General features: G+C 43.7%; 1 protein-coding gene across 1 annotated transcript in view; it reads left to right on the top strand.

Annotated features, from left to right (window-relative positions):
* The first annotated feature begins 6497 nt into the window (after positions 1 to 6497).
* The window catches only part of LOC121276032 (tissue factor pathway inhibitor 2-like), a 42587-nt gene continuing 25462 nt past the window's right edge, over positions 6498 to 23622 (top strand). Inside the window, exons 1-5 of the mRNA XM_041183977.1 lie at positions 6498 to 6645; positions 18011 to 18190; positions 19404 to 19447; positions 20733 to 20964; positions 21079 to 21252. Coding sequence (XP_041039911.1) covers positions 6573 to 6645; positions 18011 to 18190; positions 19404 to 19447; positions 20733 to 20964; positions 21079 to 21252 — 703 coding nt within the window. The 5' untranslated portion in view covers positions 6498 to 6572. The remainder of the gene's footprint in view (positions 6646 to 18010; positions 18191 to 19403; positions 19448 to 20732; positions 20965 to 21078; positions 21253 to 23622) is intronic.

Genomic DNA, 23622 nt, shown 5'->3' with positions numbered 1-23622 from the left:
AATTCCCTGAGCCTGGAGCGGGCTCTTTCGTGCATGTGTACGGAAGAGCGCACAGATCTCTCTGAGGCAAAGTGCTGCCTCAGGGAAATCGGCTCAGGTTTCAAACATTGAATAAAGATGAGAAAAAAATTACTGACATATCCCCTCTTGTGCCGCTGTCACATGAGCTGGGACATGTCAATTTCTTTTATTTAGACATTTCATACAAATTTAAATCCCCTCATGATACCCCCTCCGGCCCGTGGATGAGGTTTCATGTTTTTTCTGCAGCTCACCAGGGCTCCTGCCTGTCCACCAACCTTAAGGTCCATTGATTACTTCAGTTACTTTATTAATGGCTCTGCACCAGCCGACCTGAAAATGTAAATGATGTGGAGTGACGTTGGGGCACCCGCCCGATATCACCGCGCGTCATTTTATGCATCGGCAAGTGGGCCCCGCCCCCACTTGCTAACCGGAAGATGCAGACCTTAATTTCCCTTGCAATAAATTCCAATATTTCATTTACCTTCCCAATCACTTGCTGTACCTGGATGCTAGCTTTTTTGTGATTCAAGCACCAGGACATGCAGATCCCTCTGTACCACAGCACTCTGTACTCTCTCTCCATTTAAATAATATTCTGCTTTATCATTCTTCCTGCCAAAGTGAACAAACTCAAATTATACTCCATCTGCCAAATTTTTGCCACTCATTTAACCTATCTAAATCCCTTTGCAGACTCTTTAGCTTGGATTTTCAACTTCGAGATGGGTATTGGAGTCTGGAATTTTCATGACCTGTGATCCTGTCTCTGTTGCGGAGGTGCCCACATTCTCTATTTTCACCCTGGTGAGGAGAGTTTCTGATGGGAACAGGCCTGCCAACTCTGAAGGCTCTGCGGAGGCAGAAATGGGCTCAGATGCGGAGGTGGGCAAATCGTGTTGCAGCCCGGTATAAATGCCCGCCCCCAATGGCATTGCTGGGAATTGAGACTCAAGACGATATTGCTGACCCAGCACTCAGAAGTATTCTCTAACTCTTGTCATGTGCATAGTGAACATCTCCCTGACTGTATGTGACAGCCCACAGTTTGTTTTAACTGTGATAAAGTTGGCCCAGCTTGCCTACCCTATAAGCTGTAAGTCTGGCTGCCTCCATTTCTCATGTGACTGCCGCACACAGAGATGACTCACTACTAGCATTTGTTCCTGCTGTCCTAGCACGTGTCTGCACTCTGCAGCAATTGTCATCAGAAGCGCAGTTTTGGGTCTGCCCTGTGATGGTTGGGGAGAGCTTTTTACCCATCAGGTGCAGGATGTCCCTCATGCCACTCACTGACTACACCAGGAGCTCCAGGTCCTGGTCACTGAATTGAGATGCACTTGATGCCAGGCTGTCCATTGATGATATCCTCTAGGAGATTCTGGAATAGCAACAAACAAACACATGGGTCATTATGCATGCTCGCCTGGTATGTCATAATCCATGGGTCCACTTGGATAATGGAGAGCCACTAGTGAATGGTTTGCTGTTTGGGGCTCAGTGTTTGGAATATCTACGGCAGATTTTTGGACAGCTGGTGGAGTTTCTGGAGGTAATGCAAGTTCATGCTCTGCGAGTGTAAGAGTTCATGGCACAGCACATGAGTTCTTTGCAGGAGAGAATGGTCATCCTCATGGAGAGCCACACGCAGCAGCAACTGGAGTGCATGCCACCCACACAAGTAAGGGCATCTGTAATATGGTGGGCTTCCACTTGGGAAATGCACACGGGTCTGCAGCAGACCCCTGGAATGAGCTGGTCACAAAAAAAGTTAGGGCCATTGTAACCTTGATTGCAAAGAGCAATGCTAGTTGTCTGTTGGTTTGAGGCACTTGTTCATCTTTCACAGTAGCACAGATGTCTGTGGCCATCTGGCTGGACAGGCTCAGCTTTCTCCTACACTGGTGCTCTGACATGTCCAGATAGCTGCACCTAACACAATGCATCCTGTGCTCAGGGTAATAGTGAGTCCTTCTTCCTGCTTGTGCCTCTTGAGGCTCTACCCTTGCTCTTGCTGTAATCCACAAAACCACGTTGACTCTACCTGATAGTATTATGGTTTTCTAAATGTCCTATTATTACCTCCTCAATAATGGATTCAAGCATTTTATCTTTGACAATTATTAGGCTAACTGGTTATATTTATGTGTACATATATGATATATGTGAATTTGTGTGTGTGTGTGCATATATATGTATATATATATATATATATATACATGCAGACACATACATATATATAATATATATATAAATAATCTGAATGACTTGAGTATACAGGGCATAAGGTCAAAGATTGAGTTTAAACAAAACTCACACATATAGTAAACAATGATGAGGGTAGTAACAGACTTCAGGAGGACATAGGCAAAAGGATAATTGGGCAGACACATGACGGTGAAATTTAATGTAGAAAAATGTGAAGTGACACAATTTAGTAGAAAGAATGAGGAGAGACAACTTAATTCAAATTGTAGTTTTAAAGGGGGTGCAGGAACAGAGAGGCTTGGGGCTGAATGTAATGGCCCCATCCACTGGTGGAATGATGGCGGCAATCCTGCTGCAGCCATTCCTGGCAGCCCCGACAGAATTAAATGCCTATCAGTCAGTTATCTGCCTGCCGTCAGGATTCCTGCACCTTAGAAGGTGAGGAACATACCTCCAGAGCCGCCAGACAAACCGATGGCTGGCAGTTCTTCTGTCCCAGCAGCGCAATCGGTCCCAGCAGCGTGATCAGGACCAGTGGCCACTGCTTGTCCAGCTGGCAGCCCTGGAGCAGCAGCAACAAGGAGGCCCCAAAGAAAGAGACAAATTGGATGGGCCCATTGGAGCCAGTCAGGCAGGCCCAAGTGAGGTGCTTTGCTGGGGTGGGGGGGTGGGGTGGGGGGTGGTGGGTAGGCAGGCTGGCGGAGGCTGGTGGTGGTGGTGTGGAATCATCAATGTCATATTTTATTTTATAAAGCTCCTGTGCTTTGGTCTCAGCTGTGGGTCAGTTGGTGGAACACTTTCTTCTGAGTCACAAGATTCTGGGATCAAGCTGCACTCTAGGGCTTAAGCACAAATATCAAGCTGACACTGCTTTGCAGTACTGAGGGAGCACTGACTTGTCTGAAGTGTTACCTTTCAGGTGAGATGTTAAACAATGACCCCCATCTACCTGCTCTGTTGGATGTAAAAGTCCCATGGAACAGTTTCAAAGAAGAGAAGGGGACTTATCCCTTGTGTCCTGGCCAATATTTATCCTTCAATCAATATCACAAAGAAGACTAACTGGTCATTATCACATTGCTGTATGTGGGAACTTTCTGTGTGCAAATTGACTGCCATGTTTCCCATATTACAACAGTGACTGCACTTCAAAATAAATTACTTTAATTGGCTGTAAAGTGATTTGACACATCCAATGGTCACAGTAAATGCTATAAAAACAAAAAACTGCGTATGCTGGAAATTCAAAACAAAAGCAGAATTACCTGGAAAAACTCAGCAGGTCTGGCAGCATCGGCGGAGAAGAAAAGAGTTGACGTTTCGAGTCCTCATGACCCTTCAACAGAACTGAGTGGTTCACTCAGAAGAGTCTCTCAGTTCTGTTGAAGGGTCATGAGGACTCAAAATGTCAACTCTTTTCTTCTCCGTCGATGCTGCCAGACCTGCTGAGTTTTTCCAGGTAATTCTGTTTTTGTACAGTAAATGCTATTATGCAAGTTTTTCTTTTTTTAAATAAATACAAGATGATCTTGTTGGTGTTGCCTGAAACCATTATTGTATTATTTTTATAAGACGCTCTACCTGGCCTAAAAGGTCTAGCCTTTACTCTGGGTATCAATGGCACACAACAGCTTGGATATTGTTCCACTAAACATGGTACACCTTTATTAAACCATCAAGCAATAGTATATACTCATGATAATACTGGTTGCTTAGTTCCCTGTGAGCTGGAGCCCATCTCAATGGTCAATCCACCAAAGAACCCTCCATGTGTGACTTCTGAGTGACTGACCAGGTCACCCTAACCACTGAAGCAACAATGTCTTTGTATGTTCTTTCTTTATACTGTTTTTGGATCTAGCCTTGTGTCATAAAAGATAAAACTTGTTTATAACCAATTCAGTTGGTCTGCAATTACCTCACTGCTCTTCCCAAAACAAGTCAGTGGGTTCAGAGTATCTTCTCCAGACATCTCCTGCCTGGGACCCTTGCTGGAATCCCAAGGCCACAATTGAAGTAATAGAGCCAGCTTGAATGTGTTTTAACTCTCACATTGTTTTCAATCTCCAAGCTGAGAGGCGACATTTTTATTAGTCTTAAAGAGGCAAAGTCAGTATCTTTTCACTGATGCAAGCACTTCTGCTGTTTAATTCATTTTGCAAAGCTTGCTAATTCTACCAAGGCTTTGTGTTGGCTAAATTAATCATTATGCCGTCCTCAATGCCCACACTGCACAGTTCTTAGATATCTCAGTCTGGATTCTTCTTTCATCTCAATATTCCATCTTCTACCATCTGACAAAATCCATACACAGACCACACCAGAACCAGTCTACATACATTAATATAGAAGTAATTACATAGTTAAAAAATAGAATTAATTAATCACATGTTCTCTGATACATTGGCTTACATTTTCTGTTCATCAGTTAATGTGAATCAGCCCATTTATCTGCAGTGGATATTTTGGAGCATTGGATATTTCCCTCTGCCTAACTGACCCAGTGACTTCAAACATACATATTTGGCTATGAAGTATTTAGGGATGTCTTGAAGTCATGAAATAAGCTGTATAAATACATGTTGGCTTTTTCAAAACCAGCCCAAAATCAAAGATGCCTGGCCTTGGGCATCAAAAAATTCAGAGCCCGTTCTCCATCCACTGCACAGCTCCCAGAATGGATAACAAAATTTATACTGAATGGAACCTCCAAAATACTACCTCCATATTTAGAATTGATGGTTTGCTACTTTCCTGTCATAGAGTTTGATCTGATTATCTCCACTCACATTTTACTCAGTGAACAGCCACCACACTTACACTCGCATAACATATTTGTCGACTGCAGTATCCTTGTGTACCAGTTCTGTTTCTCTTCAAAAAATCAATAAAGTTGGTCAAGTATCACCTTCCCTTTTGAAATCTATCCTGTCTATTGCATTACAAACATATGAACATACATATTATGAGTAGGAGTAGGCCATTCAGCCCCTTGAGCCTGGTCTGCCATTTGATAAGATCCTGGCTGATCTGTTTGAGGCCTCTATTTTCTTGTCTAACCCCTATACCCTTTGACTCCCTTGTCAGATGAGAATCTATCTAATTTGGCCTTAATAATATTCAATGACCCACCCATTAATAGATGAAAGGTCATATCAACCTGAAACTGTTTCTCTCCACAGAAGCTGTCTGACCTGTTGACCATTTTTTTGTTTTTATTTCAGATTTCCAATATGCAGAGTATTTTGCTTTTGTATTACTGTCTTTTATATTTTCAATTTCTAGATTTTCCTATTCCACCTTTGAATAAAGATTTTATTACCTTTCCTTTTTTTTGCAAGACTAACCAAATATTTACTTTTTGAATCCTGTTAAATTTTCAGTAATTTCCTTCATGATCTTTCTTAGTAATCCCAACACCACCACCTATCACCTTCATAGCTTATCCTTCAATTTGGAGTTTAGGAGACTTGGGCTTGGCTTTATAACTTGATCAACATCACTGCTATTCCACGTTCATCTGACTGGTGAAGTAGTTTTTCAGGCATTGTGTTTTTTTTCCAAGATGGATTCTTTGCTGCTATTAAGTGATCTATCTGAACGATGAGCTGAGAGTTCATGAAACTTGGCCAAACATCATGGATAAACTCATAAGAACTTCAATCTTTGTGTTTCATTAGGATTACCCCTTCATGTTTAAAACTATCAAGTGTGATTTCTCATATTTAAATAATACATCCAAAATCCATTCTTAAATTACCACCGCCAATGGAGATCTTCCCTATGTTATGTTTATATAGTTTCCTCCAGTACAAACAGGAATGGTATCCCTACAGCTTAATTCACATATGCAACCCCTGCTTCCACATGTCAGCAGTTTTTGAGGTTGTACTGCTGCTTAAGCTGTAGGACAGGGTTTTCAATAAATACCTGAACTCTAGACTGAAAAGTACAGCTACTCCCAGCATACGTTATAAAGCAAAAATACTATTTTGGTTAAAATAATAGAAACTATTATTATGGAGTGATATAAAATGTGCACAGGAGAGTGTAAACATTGTGGAAGTTATATGCATGATTGACTGCACTTTATTTTGTTTTGAGAAAATAACAGTTGAAGTTGAAGTCTTTGGTTTTACAGTTGGGGTCACACTGGCGCATCTCGGAGCCAAGCTGAGTGCAGTGACCGGAACCCTCGCTCTATAAGTGTACCAGGTTCGAGCCTCAATCAGGGAGTGAGGAGTCCACTTGATTCCGCTGACCAGGTGTAGACTGAAGTCACGAGGCACCGCGAGAAATCGACAGTGAAATCATCGCAACTCACTCACTCCATCAAAATCATGGAGTTGCAGCTTTTCACGGTGATCTGCAGCATCTTGCTGCTGGCTCCACAGTTTGACATTGCATCTGCAGGTAAGGAGTTTCAACATGGTCTAATGTGCAGAAGCTGAGATTATTTTCTTCAATGCTTTGTTTTAAAATAGCCATGTTAGGAACAGCGTTACTGAAAAATAATTGAGATTTGCCTTTGAAGAAGGTGGAGTGCAGCTTGCCAAGTGCTCGTCGCTCAAGTAACAAATGTTGGAACTTTAGCTGGGCAGACGGGTTTACAACCTCCTGTGGGAACAGCCCAGGTCTGCTGCTCGAGGGCTAGAATTACTGTCAGCTTTGATGGTAAAGCAACATAAATGAAAAATGGACAAACATGTAGAGTGGTGATCCGTGCTTATTTATAACTTAGATAGCTGGCAAGACTCCATTCCTGTTTCATTGAATGAGGGTATCAGTGATGAGACATTCAGAGGACTGGTAGAGTCCACTGTGAATTCCCAGATCAGCAGAATTCTGTAATTTCCACCCGTTAGGTTTACGTAGGATATTGGGAGATTGGTAAAGGCAGAAGAAAGTTTTTACTTGAATTCACGGTGAAATTCATCTTAATTATACTTCAAAAAATCCCGAATCAATGGGAGGCGTTCAAAGCAGAGTTGGGAATGATTCGATCGATGTGTTTCACAACTCTACATGAGCGACGAGCACTTGGCGAGCTGCACTCCACTCGCACCTTTGAGGTTTGTTTGCCTACCTTGCTTCCGGCAGCATTGCTGGTCAGCAGCGCCAGGCTTCGCAGGCAGCACCACATCACTTTTAGGGAGGCCCAGAGGCAGGTCTCTCTCTACCAGACCAGCTGTAAGGTGGGTGTAGCTATTCAACGGTTGCAGGGCCAGGCTTGTTTGGGGAAGGGGGAAGGAGAGGCCTCAGGCAAGGGAAGAGACTGCAGGGCAAGGGCAGTACTGGGGAAGCAGGGTATCCCAGGGTGTGTGTGGGTGTTCAGGTTGATCTGTGCTAGTAGCCTCCAAGGTGGTGAGGGCTGAGCAGGCAGTCTCCAGAGGAGATGAGGCCAGAGGGAGATGTGAAGGTGTGCGTGAGAGAGTGACTGGTGACGTCCCTTAAGCTGACAGTGAGTGAGTTGCAAGTGAATGTGTGACGGGCTTGTGAGCGTGTGAGTTTAGAGTGATGAGATGGTTGCCTTACCTGGCAATACAGATGAGATCATTCATCCTCTTTCTGCACTGGATGGCTGACCTCTTCTGTGCAGCGTTGGCACTGACTACCACCTCCCAAGTTGGAATGGTGAGATCGCTGGACTTACTGTGGCCAGAGCAGTGGTGAAATAAATCATGGCAGGCCTCTTAAAGGCATTCCAGTGATGGGTCACTGAACTCTTCTTGGCTTTCAGGGGCTCATCTTCACTGGAGCAGTTCTGGGCTGCAAGCATTGAGAACTGTGCACGTGGCTGCAACTTAGGTATGGTAGCTAGAGTGTGGAAACAGTGAGGTAATGGCATGGCGGGCGATTCAGAGGTCACCCTCTAGCACGACGGTGTGCTTCCCGTGGCTGCACAATTAATGAGGTGGGAAAGGGGTGATACAGTGCGAAAATCCGCCATTGTGGCTGGTGGGTAAAATTTTTTTACGCCTGCTACTGCACTTAGTGTAAAGCCTGGATGATTTAGCCCTAGGGCTATTCTCTCTAACACTTTCTGAGTAACTATCCCCAGGTAAGTAAGTCAAAACTGTCCAAAGTTTTCCAACTTAGAGTTGGATATTTTTTCAGAGGGTCCTGGAGAGCAGGAGAATTGCCCATTGGAAGTTCAAACCTCCTGGGCAATTCCCACAGAGCCATTGTGTTGGGACTTCTGAGGTGTCCTGTAGCACATCTAATGGGATACATTTTATCTCCAACCCATCTGGAGATTGGAAGATCTGGGCCATTGTGTCGATGCTAGGTTTTCATTTTTTGGGGGGATCCAATTCCAAGGTTCCATGGAATTCTGTGAAGTAAAGTTGGGGCAATTTCTGAAAATGCCCATCACAAATTCCCTTTTTGCAATACCATCTTTGGAGTTTTAAACATTGACTTATTTTAAGTTGAATGCATTCTTGATAAGGACCAGCTACAGGACTCGACTCCCAAGTGATTGATGTTCTGATACTTTTAAATCAACTTCTCCTGTCCTTGCTGAGCCAAGGCCTTACTGATTAACTTTTAGTTGTCTCTTCTTTCACCCTCTGCTCTCCATCATTGCCAGAGATAGCAAATAGATCACAATGATCAATTGGGTTATGACCAACACATGAGACATACTGTTCATTCCCAACTCCATAATTGTTCCCAAAATGGGATAAGTTTAGTGTTTTGTATATCTTTCCTCACATCACAGTGCCTGAGTTTTAATTCCCACATACATGTTGAGCTACGTCAAGATCATTCAATAATTTAGTTATTTCGCTGTGATCTTCAGGCCCAAGTAGATCTAGCTCTTAGCCAACTTTACTAACAAATCCTTCTGCTTCAGCCATTTTCTGCAGGTGGGTGATGGTCACCAAATGATTATCAAGGGAAGCACTGACACATGCTTCATCACCTCCTCCTCCTTTATCTTCCTGAAAAAAAGTGAAGGTTCACTCTGCATTGTCCCCTTCTATACTATCTGGGTTGCACTGATCTAAATGGTTAAAAAGCAACTCCTTCAATTACAAAAAATACAGGCATGCTCATGGCATTTATGACTTCTCAAGTTATATTTTGGGCCTATAGAGCTAACACCCTCTGGGCTCTCTCCCTTCTGGTTGCCACCTCTTGTTATTGTTTTTCAAGGGGCTGAGACTGACAGTGGTGACCATTGTGACTGTCCCTGTGACTGCATCATCATAGGTACAACCTCATATTCTATGGCCCACCATTTAGCCATACTCATAACTGTCCCATCTAATTATGTTGCTTCTTTTGGGGTTTGTACATTTTTTTTGATTGATATGGAACCATTTGATCTTTCCGCATAGCTACTCTTACTATTCCATCAGGCTCGCCTTTTCCTCTATATTATATGGTCCCATATACGGAGGTTCCAGGTGGAGCATAATTTGTAACCATCACCTGATTATGTCCCATTCCTGTGGTTTGTGTCCTCGATTCATTGTGTTAGCACTGTTTTCTGCTAATATTTCCTGCACCTTGCCTATAGAGCTCCTCTGTTTCTTTAGGTCTCTCACAAACCTATCTCAAGTAACTGCTTTTAGTTAGAACAGGTATCAATAAGTGAACCAGCGTTCTCATAGATCGCCCTGTTATTAACTCATGAAGTGAATAGGCTCTTTTATAAGGAGTATTTCCCTTAGTATTCATCAAGTGGTAACATGTCATTCCGTTTCTCCTTTTGTTCATCCAGTTCTTTCCTATGTCTTTCTTTGAGGGTTCTAACCATGTCGTCTACAATTCCTGAAGAGTGCAGATTATGACTTACATGCCCAGCAGTTTCAAAGTCACTTGTATTACATGTTGAGTAACGTGGCTTCCCTCATCTGATTCCATGATCTGCTGCTGTCCCCATCCAGAAAATACTTCCTTCACTGGACTTTTCATTGTAGTTAGGGCAGTGGCTACCTCTCATGGAAATTCCTTAATCCATTTGGTGAAGTTATTTACCAGAGCTTGACAGTGCTTATTCTCTCTGCTTGAAGTTGGGAGAGGTCCTATAAATTTTTTTTTTTCACATCACTAGGGCCTTTCTGACCTTTTGGTGTGTCCTAAAGGTGCCTTTCTCCTCTGTGGGTCTGGATTTATTGACACAAATCAGACAATTGTGACAAAAATACTTCACAGCCTCTCTCTGATGAGGTCACCCACTCCACTGCATTCAATCCTTTCTGTATTTCTTCTGCACTAGGCTGTCCTGCCCTTGGTCTCCCATGTACTAATTGGAGTAAATCTTCCCTCTGGTTTGTAGACACCACCCATTTGTCATCCTTAAATAACATCCTTTCTCCAATTCCCATTTCAGGTCTTCCATTGAGTCCCTCAACAGTGTCCCCCTTTCCTAGTTTACTTAACACCTTCCTGAGTTGTGGTTCCGCCTTCAGCACTTCCATGAGGTCATTCACTCACAATTGTTCAGCTGCTGCTGCCTTTGCTATTTCTCTCACTCCTTCCATGGGATCCCAAGGCACTCCTCCTGTAATACCTTTCTTTGCTAGCATGTCTGCTTTCTCATTTCCTTCCTATCTCAGCTTTGTCTTTGAGTGAAGCTGCAACTCAGGACTGCTTGCATGCCATACAGCGAAAGCAGCATCCAATGGACAGATCTAAGCGATTCCACAACCAATGGACCAAATCTAAGCTCTGCAGTCCTGCCGCATTCAATCATGATTGGTGGTGGACAATTAAAGATCTAACAGGAGTTTCCATGCAAGGTAGCTACCACCGTAAATACAACGAAAAACCTAGTGAAGGAGGTATTTTCCAGATAGGGGCTACCCACAGATCGTGGAATCAGATTAGGGAAGCCACTTTACTGGACAACTAATGTAAGCAACTTTGAAACTGCTGGGCATGTAAGTCATAATCTGCAGTCCTCAGGAATAGCAGAGGTTGCACAAATATTCCCATTCTCAATGAAGAGGGAGCCCAGTACTTCAGACAAGGCTGAAACATTTGCAATCATCTTCAGCCAGGAATGCTGGGTAATGATCCATTGCAGCCACCCCCCCCGAAGTCTCCAGCATCACAGGTTGCCTTCAGCCAATTTGATTCACTCCACTTTATATCAAGAAATGGCTGAAGGCACTGGATTCATGAAAGGTTATGGGCCCTGACAACATTCCGGCAATTGTACTGAAGACTTGTGCTCCAGAATGAGCTGTGCCCCTAGCCAAGCTGTTCAGGGACAGCCACAACACTGGCATTTACCTGGCAATGTGTCCACAAAAAGCAGGACAAATCCAACCCGGCCAATCAGTCTACTGTCCATCATCACCAAAGCGATGGAAGGGGTCTTTAACAGTGCTATCAAACAGCACTTATTTAGCAATTACCTACTCACTGACGCTCAGTTTGCATTTAGCCAGTGCCATCAGCTCCTAAACTCATTACAGCCTTGGTTCAAACATGGATAAAAGAGGTAAACTCAAGAGCTGAGGCGAGAATGAGTGCCCTTGACATCAAGGCTGCATTTGACCGAGCATTTTATCAAAAAGCCCTAGAAAAACTGGAGTCAACGGGAATAAGGGGGAGAACTCTCCGTTGGTTGGAGTCATACCTAGCACAAAGGAAGATGATTGTGGTTCCTTCACTGTCCCCGGGTCAAAATCCCTAACAGCCCTGCAGGTGTACCTGCACCACATGGATTGCAGTGGTTCAAGAAGGCAGCTCACCATGACTTTCTCAAGGACAATTACAGATGGACAATAAATGCTAGTCTAGCCAGTGATGCCCACATCCTGTGAATGAATAAGCAAAAAGCATTAACTGTGTGTTTAAAATAGTTACAATGCCCTTCATTGTTCCTGTAACAGCATTTTCAGGATAGGGCCACTTAAGAGTGGTTTCCCTTCCACTGATCTAAATCTTCACTTTTCCCAGATTAATTGAAATTCTGCAGAGGATTTTCCAGCCTCAACATCAGCAGCCCTCGCCACTGACAGGATGTGAAAATTTGGAGAGCCGTTACAAGTTAATGGCTCTCCAAATTTTCCCGGCAGTGGCAGGACCACTGGCCCAAGCCAAATCTCCTAAGGAGTGGTAATAATCATCAGATTACCACTCTGCTCCTTTTGTTCTGCACTAAAATGGAGTTCTGCATTTCTGACCCGAACTTCCAAACAGGCCTCTTTCAGAAATGCGGAGCATAACTGTTCTTGCAGCCATTCCTCATAGGGCAGATCAGTGGGGGAGTGGGGGGTGGTGGTGGGGGTGGGGGGGGGGGGGGGGGGTGGGGGGTTGTGGTTGGGGGGGGGGGTGGGGGGGTTGTGGTGGGGGGAGGAGGGGTGGTGTGGGGTGGTGGGGGGAGGAGGGGTGGTGTGGGGTGGTGGGGGGAGGGGGGGTGGTGTGGGGTGGTGGGGGGAGGAGGGGTGGTGTGGGGTGGTGGGGGGAGGGGGGGTGGTGTGGGGTGGTGGGGGGAGGGGGGGTGGTGTGGGGTGGTGGGGGGAGGGGGTGGGTGGTGTGGGGGGGGTGTGGGCGGGGTGTGGGGGGGTGGGGTGGGGGCGTAGTGTGGGGTGGTGGGGGGAGGGGGTGGGTGGTGTGGGGGGGGTGTGGGCGGGGTGTGGGGGGGTGGGGTGGGGGCGTGGTGTGGGGTGGTGGGGGGGTGGGGTGGGGGCGTGGTGTGGGGTGGTGGGGGGGTGGGGTGGAGGTGAGGGGGGGGTGGGGTGGGGGGGAGGGGTGGTGGGTGGGGTGGAGGTGAGGAGGGGGAGGGGTGGTGGGGGGGAGGGGTGGTGGGTGGGGTGGAGGTGAGGAGGGGGAGGGGTGGTGGGTGGGTGGGGTGGAGGTGAAGGGGGGTGGGGGGGAGGGGTGGTGGGTGGGTGGGCTGGAGGTGAGGGGGGTGTGGGGGGAGTGGGGGGGGGGGTTGGGGGGTGTGGGGGGGGTGTGGGTGTGGGTGCAAGCCGAGCCCCTTTTCTATTGCACTAGCTGCTGTACTTTGCCAAGTCTTCATTCACCAACAAATTGAGAAGCTTTGGGGCTATTAAGTAGATTTTCAGTGTTTTAGTGAATAAGTGTGTGAGGCACGTTGCTAAGTGGATAGGGTGGCAGGGTGGGTGAGGTGGCTGGGTGGCAACTTGGATAGAGTGGCAGATGGCAGGTGGCAGGGTGGGTAGGTAGGTGAGGACAGGTGGAGTCGATGGGTCAGGGACAAGTCAGAGGGTCAGGGATGAGTCGGAGGGACAGGAGTGAGTTGGAGGGTCGATGGGCGAGTCAGAGGGTCGGAGGGGTGATTCAGAGGGTCTGGGGTTAGAAGTGTGATGGGGTTTTGAGGGTCGTGGGGTGGGGGGGGCTGGTCAGGCTGGTCAGTGGGGTGGGTGGGAGGTGGTTAGTTGTATGGTTACCAGGAGTTAGACATGCTTTTTTTCTGTCTAACGTTTCTTAGATAACTATCCAGGCAATTCAGTCAGAACCGTCCAAAGACGATGCTAACTCAGAGTTGGAGACTTATTTGGAGGGTTCCGACTTACTTAGCTGGACGCAGAAGAGTTTCCCATGGGAAAATCCCATGGTATCCTTGCATTGGGACTACTGAGGGTGTCCCGTAACATATTCTCTGGGGTATGTTTGGTGTCTGACCATTTGGAAACTGGAAGATCTGGGCTATTCTTTGGTTCCTAAATTCCACACCACTCACCTTTCCACATAACTGGATCCATCTACAAAGATGTCTCTGCATTCTGGGTGAATGCTTTTCTTAAATCCTCCTCCTATTTCCCACATCCCCTCTACTGTATAGTGGTGCAGTGCAGTTTCCCCATGTAACCCGTATTTACTGCAAGCGTCAGGTGGTTCAGTGGTTCCATCTTCATATCACATGACCTCAATAACACAGTCTACTATATAAGGAGCTCGGCACTGTTCCTTCTTTAATTCTCCCATCTACAAATAATCTTGTTAGAGAATGTCCTATTGCAAGAGTTACCAAGGCAGTTCCTCTGAAGACAGTGAAGTGTTACTGCCCAGTAGGAAGCTAAAAGATGTCTCTCACAGGATGAGTATGCCACTTCTACTCGAGTTAATGTCTAAGAAGTGTATGCTACCAGTCTAAGGGAAGAATTTTCTCCCCGTTGTGCGAGGTGGGCAGGAGCGGTCACAGGCGGGCGTGCAGCCATTTTATATGGGCGGGCCAATTAAAGCCCACTCAGCATGATTGTGCACCCGGAAATGCTCTGTGCGGGGGGAGGAGGGAGAGTCAGGGCCCGCGCTCTTTCGCACATGCATGCAAAAGAGCGCAGAAATTTCCCTGAGGCACAGAGCTGCCTCAGGGAGATTAATTTCATGATGAAAAATGGAAAAAAAGAATTAAAAAAGTTACTCAGACATGTCCTCTCATATGACAGTGTCACATGAGGTGGACATGTTTATGTATTTCAGTAAAATTGTTTATTTAATTTATAAAGCCTTCATGAAACCTCATCCTGCCCCTGGATGAGGTTTCATGAGAAATGTGAAGGTCGCCTGGGCTCATCGCCTGTCTGCTAACCTTAAGGTTTGGAAGAGCAGCCCTGTTAATGATTTCAATTGATTTTTAAATTGTCCTAACAGGCCTTTGACAGTTCAGCGGACACACAGCCAACACTGGTGTGCGCCCACTGATCGGAATGACACACTGTGATGTCAGGACCCACACACAACGTCACCGTGCGTCATTTTATGCATCAGCCAGCGGGGCCTGCCCTCACACGCAGACCAGAAGTTTCAGGCCTAAGTCTCCCATGGGCTGATTGTAACATTACAGTCCTTAAACTAACTTCTCTGGCCACGCACCCTGTGAAGGGTTATTTTCCCCAAAGCGAGGGCTGGTTGCAACTCCTCCTTAAATGTGTGAAATGCTCTCTCCCATTTCTCTGTCCACTCCCATTCAACTAACTTCTGTGCTAATGTATACAATGGTCTAGCTATACCTGTGCAATTCATTGGAAGCTCTCAGCAATATCCTGTCAGCCCTAAAAATGACCTTAAAGCTAAAACATCCTCTAGTATCTGTAGCTCTTGTACTTTTTGCCTCATCTGTGACCCTTTCCCACAGTCTCAGTGTAAACCCCAAAAATTGTACTGCTATTGGATTATCTGAGCATCTAAAGTGTTTACCTTCAACCCATACCACATTAGGAGCTGCAACTCCTTCAGCAGCATCATATGTTCCTCAGGTGTCTGTATAAATAGTAACAGATCACCCACATGCTGGATCAGCTCATCCCTGCCAGAGAACTCTTCTAGACACTTAGCTATTTGTTAATGGCACATTGACAGGCTGTTGTGAAACCCTTGTTGGAGTCCTGTCCATGTGGACTGCATTGAAATATCAGCTAGATTTTGTGCTCAAGCTTCTGAAGTGGAACTTGAGCCCACAGCCTTCTGGCTGATTAGAGTGCAATCACTGAGCCACAGCTGACACACGTTTACACCAGATCGAAAGTTCATGATTATTTTGTGTTTGCAGGCTTGGCCTAAATAGCCAAGTGGTTATGGTACTGGGTTTGTAACCCTAAGATCAAGAGTTCAAATCTCACAATGGCAAAAACAATGTAACTTCATCTGAAACAGATGGAAATGTGTTTGTACTCGCAAGAGTTACATACACACACATGTTACAAATGATCAAGAGTTCAAATCTCACAATGGCAAACTCTGAAACAATGTAACTTCATCTAAAACAGATAAAAACATGTTTGTACTCAAAAGAGTTACTTCTTAAGGCAAATTGAATTTTTCCGCGGCTACATTCGCTGCCGGATGTCCCTGGAGAGGGAACACGCGGTGTCTGCTGACACGCTCGAGGCCTTCCGTGCTCGGTGGGCACCGCGGGGACTGGGGTGTTTTGTTGACCCCTTTAATCACATTTTGATTTAAAGTTTGTAAGGTTCCTTTAAAATTTGTCCTTGGTTTTACAGCTGACCTGAATTAGGGGCTGTGCCTGATTTATCCCAATTTTGTTGATTTAGTTTAATTGGTTTCATTTAAAAGATTATCAAGAGTTCAAATCTCACCATGGCAAACTATGAAACAATGTTACTTCATCTGAATAGGAACAGATGGAAATGTGTTTGTACTCAAAAGAGTTATTTTGTGTTTGCATCCCAAATAGCCTAATGTTCTCAGTACACAGCTAGTTTCTTATCATCACCAATACTTAAAACATCCAATTGCTCAATGTTAATGTTGAATAGAATAAGAAAGCAGGTTTGTCTTTGGATATAAAGTTGGCAGGTGTAATCTTCTCCCACTTTCTGGAGGAGTTAAGGCATTTCAACAGGAGGATGGGGATTTGAATTCAGTTCATTGAGGAATGGGTAACCAGAGGAGATAATAAAGACAGAGGTGAGCAGAAATCAGTGAGTAGGTTGTGCATGGCAAGAGATTTGGGTGAGTTGATAATTATATAGAGTGGGATGTGGAAGGGTGGTGAGGAAAGCATTGGAGCAATAGAGTCTGGAGATTAAAATGCGAGGGCAAATTTGTGAATAGCTGAAGATTCAGCTGTATTTTTCTACTTTCAACCATAACAGAATAAATGAAATGGAACATTTTGATTAAGAAAACCACTGACTTACAGAGATCACATTCTAATGAAGCCTCCCTGAGGTTTATAGCCAGGCCTGCTGGATTCATTTCATATCTCAGCAAATGTATTAAGTTACTTACCATTAATACATCCTATTTTTTACAAAATGACATCGGAACTAACTTTCATTGTGCTTAATTTTTCTCTAATTTTGTTTAACACTTATCCAATTACAGCAAAAAGTCCTAGTAGACCCTGCCATGACCACTGGAAAACTCTTGTTTGCATGGATCTCCAATAACTGAAGAGTCCACATTTGCTTGGATTTACTGCTCTGTGTACTATGGTTTGAGACTTACATTGATGTATGTTGTACTTACTCCAAGTTAGATGTTTAAATAATGCAGCATTATTTTATGTATCAAACATAAGAACTGGGAATATGACTAGTTTCTTAAAGCTTTATGAATAGAGAAATGATTCTATTCAGCTATCAATATTTTGTGATTATGGTAAACTATCACAGTGCATTTGTCTTTGTTGTGTCCTAACACCTTTTAAGATTTTTAATACACACTCCCCTTCACACTTCGGTGTCAAAAGCTATTTTTAAATCATGCTTTGGTTATTCTGTCACAAGAGGTTTTCAAATTATTTATTTTGCCCAGTAATCCTTCTTCAGCCAATCAAAACACAATGAACACATTTGTGTTGTGAGATTCACATGGAAGGCAGAACTTTCTACAATTGAAGATTTTAAAGACCAAAGTAATCTTATCCAGCTTTTACAACTCTTGTTACAGGCCCATCCTTCTCCTAGCTATTACTTCGAACCCTACATCATTCACCCTCAAGATTACCTGCCTCCCCCTCCACAACCTGTGCCATTGAGAGTTAATGGATTATTCAACCATAGGGGAGAACAGCATCACAACAAGCTCAATCTATTCATGGTGCAAATACATGCGCATTGTCTATGTGGAGTCATTGGTGATGATCAGAAGTGGGGACTTCTTCCCAGCTCAGAGTGCTGAAGCAGTATTAGTGCACTTGATGTTGCACTGGCAAGGGTCTGTTACCACCTTTCTGAATTCTACATTCTGGAGGTACTTCTCCAGCCGGTAATGGTTTGGATTTCCATTGTTTCATGCTCCTTGGCACCAAGCCATTTGTTTAATAACTCAAGTTATCATGCAATTTTACAGAAGTTACATGTAGCAATCTGTAATTTTCTAGACAACCGAGAAGACTGCTTATTGTTACCAGACCCAGGACCCTGTAAGGCCTCGTCCCGTCGCTATTATTACAACAAATACACTCAGCAGTGTGAGAAATTTATCTATGGTGGATGCAGGGGTAATGAAAACAACTTTGAATCTGTGAGAGAGTGCATATCACATTGCCAAAGAATTAAAAGTAATTTTCTGTTCAAACATTTTTTCCTGTTAAGTAATGTGAAGTTTTGCCAACAGGACATGCTCATTTAGGACAAAGAAACCGTGAAAGGGACAGTGAGAGTTCCTGCTTACTCGAACAGTTTTAAATAGAGTTTGAATAGCTGAAAAACTGAACTGTGCAACTGGTGCTTACAAATGACCAATTCGGAGAACAAAATATAATTTTGCATTTATTCTCATGCTAGGTGGATTTTTTTAATATTTAGATATTTCTTTTTTTACAAAGCATCTTCAAAATAATTTTCCAAGTCATTCTATAGAAAATTTTATATTTAGTGGGACTACTTTATTTTTTTTAAAGTTAGGTCTGAATTTTTAGGTCAGTGGGCAGGCATGATCAGCAGGCCCAGGATTGGCCGGGGAATAGACCGCCGACCACAATTTCATCACAATTAACGGCCAGCCAGCATGTAACATATGCTGAGAAGCTCAGTGCTGCCGGGGTGAAGGTGGGAAGAGAGCAGATGCTGACGTCAATGCTGGCGCGGGCCAGTGCTGAGAGAAAGCTCCCTAAAGGCAGAGAGCTGCCTCAGGGAGCTGAAGGCCTGAAAAATCAAAAATAAAGGTTTCAGAAGCTCAAAGTGTCCTTGCATCATAATAAATCACCTGAAAATTTAGCTACTGAAAATGCTGTCCACAGAAATTTATTTATATTTTATTTCATCATGGAAACCTCATCTCGCCCTTGGATGAGCTTTCATGAAAAACGTAAAGGCTGCCTGGCTGGTTCGCCTGGCCACCAACCAGAAGGTTTGATGGACCATGAAAAATCGGAGTCAATAGCCCTGTTAATGGGCTTAATTGCCCTCTTAATTATCAGCAGGCGCACCTCCGACTTTTGCGCTTGCCCGCTGACCAAAATATCGCGCGACTGCAGGGTGACGCTGGGAGGCTTGACCGACATCATCTTCTACAATTTCACATCAGATCAGGTCAGGCGCGCACCCACCCGCCGAGCTAAAAATTCTGCCCCTAATTTTTGATTGTTTGTTTTCTTTGTGAACACATATATCCAAGAATGACTCAAAACTTTGAAAAATCCCATTCTTCCATTGGAATTTATTCTCCCCTTGTTCCAACTCCACCTATCTTGATGCTGCCAAGATAGCATTTTTGCTTGAAGTGTTTTCACAAGACCAGTTATAAGAAAAGATTGCTTTCTTTCTTTGCAGCATTTCAATTATTTTGTTGTCTGAAGACATTGTTTGATGCTGATGTAGGTTCAAGACACCCTCTGGGACCTTTTCCAAATAACCATTCTCTTCACAATGAGCTTGATCTTGTTCTTACTTTATGTTCCCAAATAAGCACTTTGCAATAGTACATTAGTCACTGAATAACGATCAGGGATGGGAACCCTGGCATTCTTTCTTTCTGATGCTTGTTACCTGACACTAATGTAGGATATAGCACCCCTATCTCCACTTCAGCTAAACTAAATTAATTCAGCACTGACCAAAGGTGGAATCCGTGGTCATGTTAATTTTAGTACTCAAGGTAAAAGTGGAAAATGTAATCACATGCGACTTGATTTCACACAGGTCTGTTAATCTGCCAATAGGGCTGCCAAGAAGTTCAAGTCAATCCTTTAATAAAATGCTGTGTGAAAGATATTTTATTTAGCTTTAATCAGAGGAAAATTAAGATAGCACAGACCTTGGTTAACCTCGTTAAGAGGGAAAGTCATACTCTGTTATAAAGATGTAAGACCTGTTAATTAGAAATTGAACAGTTCAAAAATCACCTGTGATTTAGAGAAATTTATGAAAATTGCAGGGAACACTTGTTCAAAATTCCAAGATCATTAAGATTTAGCCCTTTGCTTTGTGGATGAATGCATCCGCTAGCTTGTCTGGTAATGGTGTGAACAATCCATTTCAATCATGTAGGTAAACAAGGTAAGTCAAACCAGAGCTTTAATGGTCAACCATCAAGGTAAGTATTGTACAATTCAGCCTCATTTCATACCATTCCTCAAATTATTCAAGCGATAAATCAGAAAAAAAGGAAACTTGTCCTGTAATAATTCTTTCTATCTTGGATCTCATTATAATGAACCCAACATGCTGTATTCACTTAAATATATAAGATTTTAGCCACCTGTCCTAACAGCCAGGATTCTCCGGACCCGCCTGCGGTGGGAAACATTGCAGGCGGGATGGAAAATTTGGAGAGGCAGCCAAAAGTCCATTGACTTGTGGTGGAAATTTCCAGTCCCGCTGGCGGATGGGACCGGAAAAACCCAGCCAATGTCTTCTTATGTGGCTCAGTGATTAATTTTGTTTTGTAACTCTCCTCTGAAGAGCTTTGGGGAAATTAAATTGCACTAAAGGCACTATATAAATATATGTTGATATTGTAAATTCTTATATCCCTTGATATCCTTCACCACTTACGTGAAGTTGACGGCAATCACAAATGGGTAACATTTCTTTTGGTTGCATTTTAAATGTATAGCTGGCAGTAATGTTGAACTATGATTTATTATAAATGGGAAACAGTATGAAGAGATACATTATATAATGCATTTAACAACATTTTTTTTAATTGCAGAGGTTCCCAAAATTTGCAGGTTGGAGGCAAATGTAGGACCATGTCGCGCTTCCTTTACCAGGTATTTCTATAACTTTACAACAGCTCAGTGTGAGGACTTTGTGTTTGGTGGCTGCTATGGAAACGCTAATAACTTCAAAGACATTTCAACTTGCCTGAAGGAGTGCAAACCAATATCAGGTAGTTATCTTCAAATATATTTTTCTTTATTTTAAGCTATTTTAAATGAAATCTTAGTTTTCAATATAGAATGTTAGACATTTTTAAAGCTATGATTTCTTGATTGCTTTACAGTTTCACCCTCATTCTGTTTCAAGCCCAAAGACAGAGGATATTGTGCAGCTGAAATGCTGCGGTTTTACTTCAACAAAGAGAAAGGCTGTTGTGAGACATTCAGTTACTCTGGCTGTGGTGGAAATGACAATAACTTTATTTCTCTTGAGCTTTGCCAAAAGATATGTCAACCATGTAAGTCACACAATCAATAATACACACGGGCTCTGATATTTGGGAAGATGTGTAAATGTGTTTGGAGCAGGGGGCAGGGGTGGGCATGGAGAGGAATTCTGGGCAAGAAGCATGGAAGTATGGGTTTTTCAGTGTTCTGTAGCTATTAAATACAGGACAGCTATTCCATCTGATTGACATGTCAGCTACTTGTTGGGTGGTAAGGCCTGTGGCTCAGAGCCGCAGCTGAACAGCAGAGAGGGATGGAGGCAAAAAAGATTGCAGCTGGGGGATGGAAAGAATGTGTAGATGGTGGGATCTTGGAGGGAGTAATAGAGATGGAAGTAGGTAAGCTTGTTTGCCTAGAGGGAACAATCCTGCTCCCCCTGTCAAACAGGCAGGGCTGTAAATGCATTTATCTTCTCAAATCCTTTTACCTCTGGGTTTTCTGAGGCTCGAAAACCCAAATGAAAAGGGTAAAAAATCAGAATGGCGATTTTAAGAAAACAAATGGAAGCACACACCTTCTTTGAAAGCTATTACTGACTGAGCTGTCCCCCCCCGACAGCAGATTGGTCACCCAACATTTCCACACCTCAGTTAAAGCTGGAATTAGATGGACTCGAAGTGGGTTGGGCTGGTTTAAAATTTTTAATTTCACATCCAACTCAAACCCGCCCATTATTGAAGGCTAAACCTACCCCATAATGGCTCCTGCCTGATTTGGAAATACATCGCCATTCCTTCACTGTCGCTGGGTCAAAATCCTGGAACTCCCTCCCTAACAGCACTCTGGGTGTACCTACACCACGTGGACTGCAGCAGTTCAAGAAGGCAGCTCACCATCACCTTCTCAAGGGCAATTAGGGATGGGAAATAAATGCTGGTCTAGCCAGTGATGCCCACATCCTGTAAATGAATTTTTAAAAATGCAGTAAATTTGTTTCTCAATAAATAGGCAACCGCAAATTCCATTGTTATTCCTTTAATGTGTCCAGAATTACACTCCTGTGATTGAGAACTTTGATGTCCAGTTTATGGACTGATGCCTAGTTCTAGCATCCTCCCCCACCTTCCCACCTTTTCCTCCTTACATCCGTATATATATATATATATATATACACCCACTTAAATATACAATCACTCAGAGCTCCCACATCATAACACATTCATCAGTTCCTGCCCCTGTCAGTTAAGTGCTTTTGTCTCTGATTATGCCCACTTTGTCTTGCAAGAAAGAGGAAACTGTATCAGCAATTGTTGTGGTACATTGTAATTGGGTGATATGCCTGCCACAGTTGAATAGTTGGCAGTGTGTGCAAGCTACTAGATGTGACAGTGATGTTTGTAACACTGTTGAGTCTGTGAGGGAGAGGTGAGGCAACGAATGTTAGGATTTGAATTGTGTTTGATAGAAACTATTAGGAGGTAAGTGAAGTCGCGGATTGTGAATGGAGCAGTGTGCGAGGCTATTGGTTCATGTGTAAGGATGTGGCATGTGAAGATAGATTCACGGACCTTGGCCACGCGTGTGTGCTTATTAAAATTTTTGAGACTCTGCATCCAGTTCCTCAGAGTTAGACTGCTGGCATTAACCATAATAGTTATCTGCTCTAGCCATCTTTCCAGTGGCTGCCTGGATTGTCTCCAGGCTGCCCGAGGGATCAGAACATCTTCCTCCTGTCCACCTACTGAAACAAGGCCTCCAGGATCGAAATTGAACGACCTTCAAGCAGCTGTCTGGTCTGTTGCACCATTTCTTCTGCTCAATATCTCTTCCATAATGACTTCCAGCACTTATTGTAGCCAGAAGGCTCCTCCCTTTCAAGATTTGAAGGATTAGTTTAAGTAGGCTCGCTTTAAGGGTGTTAGGCCCATGGGAACTTGGGCCCTTTGCTGAGATGTGCAATCCACAGTGAGTTTAGCAGTGGGCTGTGCATGACCTCCATCTAATTTAGAGACAGCTTGAAGTTTGGAGGAATGCAAGATAATACAGCATCATAATCCCCATGCATTTTTTCAGGGACAATCTAATTTTTAGCCCCTTGTTCTTTTGAACCAAATTCTATTTTCCCACATTATTCCCTGTGCTGTAGCAAGCAGAAGACACCAGCTGCACAGCCTGATAAATAGACCCCAAGTGCAGTCCTGGCATAATGTGCCTACCTCATACATGATCCAGATTTTTACATGACATTTTCTAGTATATAAAACTTGTATTTAGATTAGATGTTTTTAACATTTAAACCAATCACTTTGGTGTGAGAGTTTCAAACATATGAACAGCACATGCTCATATAAGTTAGAATCAGCATCAGCACAAACAGTTAAAAAGATCAAAATAGGTTAATTATAAGGATCCAGAGGGTTCAAAGGTATGTGGCTAAAAAA

The sequence above is a fragment of the Carcharodon carcharias genome, chromosome 3 (genome assembly GCF_017639515.1).
Source record: "Carcharodon carcharias isolate sCarCar2 chromosome 3, sCarCar2.pri, whole genome shotgun sequence".
Classification (NCBI taxonomy): domain Eukaryota; kingdom Metazoa; phylum Chordata; class Chondrichthyes; order Lamniformes; family Lamnidae; genus Carcharodon; species Carcharodon carcharias.
This window is presented reverse-complemented; position numbering and strand designations above follow the sequence as displayed.